The sequence below is a fragment of the Pseudomyrmex gracilis genome, unplaced genomic scaffold (assembly GCF_002006095.1).
Source record: "Pseudomyrmex gracilis isolate BER0280 unplaced genomic scaffold, ASM200609v1 scaffold_206, whole genome shotgun sequence".
NCBI classification, from domain to species: Eukaryota; Metazoa; Arthropoda; class Insecta; order Hymenoptera; family Formicidae; genus Pseudomyrmex; species Pseudomyrmex gracilis.
This window is the reverse complement of record NW_018020790.1, coordinates 124,515-130,514: the sequence shown is the minus strand read 5'-3', so window position 1 is coordinate 130,514 and position 6,000 is coordinate 124,515. Positions and strand designations below refer to the sequence as shown.

The 6,000-nt window shown below is 44.7% G+C and overlaps 1 protein-coding gene across 6 annotated transcripts in view; it reads right to left on the bottom strand.

The window, feature by feature from the left end:
* The window catches only part of LOC109858473, an 88,973-nt gene that overhangs the window by 6,721 nt on the left and 76,252 nt on the right, over nucleotides 1–6,000 (bottom strand). For all 6 annotated transcript variants that reach the window (XM_020435755.1, XM_020435754.1, XM_020435757.1 and 3 more), the window contains 2 exons: nucleotides 4,498–4,631; nucleotides 1,881–1,971 (listed from right to left, as the gene is read on the bottom strand). In XM_020435755.1, the coding sequence (XP_020291344.1) occupies nucleotides 1,881–1,971; nucleotides 4,498–4,631 (225 nt within the window). The remainder of the gene's footprint in view (nucleotides 1–1,880; nucleotides 1,972–4,497; nucleotides 4,632–6,000) is intronic.

Sequence of the window (6,000 nt, the reverse complement as noted above, 5' to 3'; positions counted from 1 at the left end):
ATTCCGACTGTTTCGAGGACTGGAAAAAGCGTTGGCATAAGTGCATTGTATCTGGGGGGGATTACTTTGAAGGGGATGAAATTGATTTGGATGAATAAATAAAGAATTTACATTTTATAAACAAATTCACCTTACTTTTTGATCACAGTAGTATATATATACGCGTGTATTTTCGCGTCGAGAAACGCGAAAACTCATCGACTAAAATTAACTCGTAAGCGGAGCCGCGCGCGCGGTTTCAAGGATGTAATTTTCCCCATTTGCCCTCGGATCAGGCAAACCGCGCCGGTTCAAACAGCGCAACGGGAAGTTTAACTAGTGCGGGATAAGTCTCTGGGCAAACGCGCAATTCTCGCGTGCGCGTTCTTTATCCGACGAGAGCCGGTCTCTCCGCGATCTCTCCGAGCGCGGTGTAATAATAACCGGACCCGTTATTAGCAGAAAGGCGTTTAATGTTGAATTAGAGTCACGGAGAAGTCTGTCGAGGACGGGGACGCTAATAGAGGGTGCGTGCGTTTGATTTATAACAGTCGGTATTCTCGCTATCGTACCCTCCTTCCAGACGCGCCCCGTATGAGGAAAGCAACGATTTTCTGTCGTGCGGTCGAGAGAGTCCGAACGGGGATGGGGACAAATCTGTCTGTCTTTCTATTCGCGAATTCTTTTCGTGAATCCCTTTCGCATATTACGTGGGTCGCGAAATTGTCATACTAAAATTTTCAGTTGTTAGACCGACACTTGTTTTATATATTTACGTCAAAAAACAAAAATAATAAATTTCCAAGTAAATTTCCCAATTTCTCTCAATTGCAAAAAACGAGCTTACACATTTTCAGTTTGGATTCTTAATGTCTTCTTCGTAGAAACCTAGATGTGTCATTCAATCCCGTGGGTTTTTTTTGCAGATTGTCAGTGTCGGCAATATCTACGCTCTCGTGCGTTCGGGATGTAACAGTATACGTCGCTTCCTTCCCATAGGGATTGCGCGAGTTGCCATTGACAGTCGACGATGATGGCGGGTCGACATTGAACTCGGGGATCGAGTAACGATCGATATTAAATGTTATTTTGTAAAGGACAACGATACGGTCTCTCTCTCTCTCTTTCACTTTTACTTACTTATTTTTTTACTCCCCAAGTGCTGCGGAGAGAGACAGAAAAAGAGAGCGAGGGAGAAGACAGATAAAGAGAGGAGGAAGAGGAGAAGGAGGAGGAGGAAGAGAAAGAGAATACCTGGTACTCTTTTAGGGGTTAAACCGCCCGTGAACGAGATAGCGCATGCCGTAAGAATTGGTAGTAAACGTCTGCGTTTACCGTTTCCTCCCTTTATTTGCTCGGGTCCCTTGCGTACGCGTTTTACGTCGAAAATCATCGTCCGCAAGAGCTTTTACGAGATATGCGGGAATCAGAAACGAGCAGGAAATAAGCTCGATCCTTCTTTTTTCGTTCAGTTATTTATTGACGATTTGTTCTTTTTTTTTTTTTTCAAACGAAGATAAACGTTCTGTGACGACTCGACGCTCGAGATAGTGTCAAGCAGAGAATTTGAATTTGCAATCAAATCAAGGATTATTGCAACGTATGGGGGCACGCACAAGTGCTGACATAATAAAATACAACAAGGGTGCGTCGTCATGAGAAAAAAAAACGGCACTATCGAATAAAGGGAAGCCTTTTACGAGGCTGTGTTATCGCGCTGCGGCTTCCGCATAGATCGAGCTCCCACGATACATGTATGTGTGTGAGGAGAAAAGAGAATGATTTCCTAAATATTCAATTATCCTCTGAACGCGAGTCAACGTTGATTAGCTCGTTTGTTACGTATCGTCGCGCGACAAACAAAACCATTACGGAACAACAATCCAGACGGCTTTACTTACTTCGTAGGAAAGTGTCAGTGCCGTTTTCTCCTGCTTCAGCTGTTCGGCCCGGTGCTTCTGTTGCAGCAGACTCCGCGACGACTCCTCCATTCTGCAACAACAAATCAGATCCGTCTGCATGAGGAAGCTCCCGGATTTTAATCCCCGAACTGAAAAGACCCTAATTGAATGAGCCACTGAGACCATTCTTGTAGTCTCTCCTCAGTATCTTCCCATTGTGTCCGTCGGAGAAATTTATTTGCTCTCTCTCTCGTCGCGACTTTGTCCTGTGATTCTGAGGAACTCCCTCCTTCCCTTCTCCCTTCTCTCGCTTTTGACCGAAAAGGATTCTCCTCTCGTAAGATACAAACTCTTTATTGTATTTTTTTTTTTCACCGAAACTCCTGATAAAAGTTTAGATTTCTTTCAAAGATGTTTCGTTTAAGAAAAAATATAAATTTCCGAATAATGAATGTGGTATTGATGCACGTAAGTCCTTTGTAAACGCTCTCTCCGCGGGGTTAATGATCTGATTAAAAGTGCGAGAAGGGGCGAGATATAAAGTCGATTCAAGTTCTTTTTCAAGGACGCGCCGAGCTGCCGCCCCCGCACTGCTTGGCAACACCCTCGCGCGCGGTCTTCTCTTCGAGAAAGGACTCTCCCTTTCTCGAAGGACGCGGATATCCTCGCTACTGTGTCCCTGACACAGTAAATTGCTCGAATTCTGCTCAATTTTTTTTATTTTTGACATTTAACACTCAGAAGTAAATTCGTATTTTAGCTCGCGCGATCTAAATCTTTAGCTGACAAAACAACACACACTCGAAACGTAGTACACTTTTGCAATCGCAACAAGCAATTAAAGTAAAAACTCCACATAAAATTCAAGTTATTTCACGCTTGTGAATTTCACGTGTTCGGTGTGTTCATCGTCGTTTCGCGAAACTGCAGGAGAATCCGCGCTATCGATCGCGAAGTAACGCTTACAATTGTTGCACCCTTAAACTGGGGTGCTTCCCCAAGTAGCATGATCTCTCGCGCAACAACCACCCCTCTCATCTTTGCTTTTCCGCTTCTCTCTCTCTCTCTCTGTTAGCACGAAACACACGAAATCCCCATGATTTACAACTGTTGCTCGCGCTAAATTCGATTTGCAATGATTCCCGGGACACGAAGAAAATTGAACCAAGTCGCGCAATCGTTCACATTTTACAACATCCGGAGCAAATCGAATTTATTCTCAATTTGTATATAAGATTGTATATAAGATTTGTTTTTACGACACACATCAACAAAATGTTTGAATAAAATAAAAATTAAAAAATGTCTTCCAAAACAAACGTTAATTAACAACTCAATTATTTTCATACGTAACTTCGAGACGTGCTATCGTACGTGTTCTGCCGGTGTTGTGCGATTCTGCGCGCGCGGGGAATAGCTCCGCGATTTCTATTGCCAGTCGAGAGAGTCGATAAGCCCGGCCCGGTCCGTCCGTCCGGTTTAATTTCTACGGTGTGTTATTGATCGGAAAAAAAATGTTCGGAAATTCTTCTATTTTTTTTCTGTCTGTGTCCGATAGTGTACCGAGAGGATCCGAAGGGTTTGCTCGATTCGCACGGGCTTTGCGAAACGAATCGTCGGATACACGTATTATGTGTGTATCTTTTTACACACATTTTCGATCGAATAATTCGTCGATAATAATCCCGATATATATACAATCCGGATAGATGAGAATAAAACTCATTTATGCTTGGTAATAACGTTTTTTTTCCTCGATTCGTCTTGATTTCCTTCGGGCGATCGCGAGCAATTGTCTGCACATATTTCGGAAAAATGTCGGGAAAAGAAAAGCGATCGCACGCAAAAGATTTAAGTAAAAAAACGTTAACACAAATCGCATATATTCGACGCATGTGTATTTTTGTTTATATATATATATTGCGTGTAAAAATTTAATCTATAAATGTTAATTTGTTTTCACATCGCGTTTCTCTCGTGAGACCGAATATCGAAAAATCTGTTTCTTTGATGTGATATATCGAGAAAAAAATTAATTACTGGTGACACTGCATCGAATACTCGACGGTCGCGCGCGCGATTGTGCCTCGATATACGCAATAATAAATCGAAACGGGGAGGTAGATAGGTAGAGGTAGAGTTATCACTTAGGAAGAGATTGCAGCGGTGCGTGTTTGTTATTAGACGGGAATCGATATCGATAATTTACCGTCTGGATCCGCTGGTTATTGCGTGGGGAAAACACCGGTTTCATTATTTATACGTTATACGGACTGTGGATGTACGTTTATATATGTTTTTATGTTGCACATGATTTTCCGCGCGCGCACACGGGAGATGCTGTCTGCACGGTTTCCGGTGATATCGATGATCTTATTGGCTTCGAAATATACGTGAAAGCATCGTGATGAGAAAAACAAAAAAAGACACAGACAGACATCCGAAATCGAAGACTGTACGTAGTCTCTCGAGATCCCACGTGAGAGATTATTTATTTATTTATCTACGCGGAAAGAAAAGGAAAACAATGAAAAAAAAATTACACAACGGATAAAAGAACAGACGACAGATATAATTGATAGAGACAAAAAACAATCTCACGTAAATTTTTTCTCACCTGGCCAACTCTCGCTGAAGATGATGAACTCTCGAGCGAGTTCGTTCAGCCTCGGCCGTAGCCTCGCGTAAACGAGCTTCGGCTTCCAATCGTTGTCGACGTTCTCGTTCCACATCTCGCTGCGTCGTCTCCCTCTGCAACAATCCAAATGTTGACATTTATTAATGAGCGAAAACACAGACGAGGGGAAAAAAAAAATTGAAAACGGGAGAGTGGGAGACGAGAATAGGCTAATTAACGGCTGCGACGGAATGACGGTAATGTAAAATTCAACGTCGCGCAACGAGAGAGCTTGAAAAATCGAGGTCGTTCTCGAATAACAGTTGTGAATAATAAATCGGCAATAATGACTCGCCGATAACGCGCGCGCGCACGCGCGTGCACGAGCCAGCAATCGCGGAAAGGTATCGGCCAGCGCGCGAGCGTGACTAATTAATGACAGATTTTAAACAAGCGTTCGCAACGTTACACAGCGAAAACACCCTGTGGTCACGTTGCGTTACGCCGAGGGAAAAAGAATCAAACGGGAAAGGGAAAGGGAAAACGTTAATTGATTTGTAATTAATCATCGTGCGCATTTGTCATAATTTATTCGCGGTAAAGCGCGCGCGACGAGCGACGCAATTAATAAATCACCGTCAAATTATTCGTGTTTTTTAGTTTTGGAAATAATGTGATTCGAAATTGTCGGAAGAGAGAATTCGCGCGATGAGAATTTTTTTTCACAATTGAAGTTTTCTCGGTTTTCTTCTCACAGGTGAATGTCGAATGTTTTTTTTTTTACAACATTTAAAATTACACGCAAGATATAAATAAACAAGGATAATGATCCTGTGGCATCAGGGCGGCCTTGCGTGGATGGAACCTCCCCACCTATCTTTTGGCCGTCCTCGATGACTATTTCTCAGGCCGAAACGTCGTATACCCATGTCGAGACGGGCAACTCCAGTTCCACCGAGTTATGTGCGGGGTCCCCCAGGGGTCGGTGCTGGGGCCCCTGCTTTGGGACGTGGGATACGACGCGGTACTCCGGGTCGAGCTGCCGCCACGTACAGACTTGGTGTGTTACGCCGACGACACATTAATTCTTTCGGGAGGTCGCGATGAGGAGGAGGCGGCTTTAAATGCCTCTCTTGCTGCCGCGACAGTGTCGCAACGGATCGCACCACTGAGACTCACCCTCGCGGCCCAGAAAACGGAGGCGGTTGTCTTCCGTCCCCAGGGGGTCGCGGGGGTCCGGTACGGGTGTTGGTGGATGGGGCCCAGGTGGACACACGACCGTGTATCAAGTACCTGGCCTCATGGTAGACGGAAAGTGGTCCTTTAGGGACCACTTCGACTATACAGCGGACAAGGCTCGGAGGGTGGCTGCCGCGCTGGCTCGTCTGCTCCCCAACTTGGGGGGTCCCCGTGAGCACGTGCGCAAGTTATACCTGGCCGTCGTACACTCTGTGTTGATGTACTGCGCGCCAGTGTGGTACGAGGCGCTGGGCCGGAGCCGTG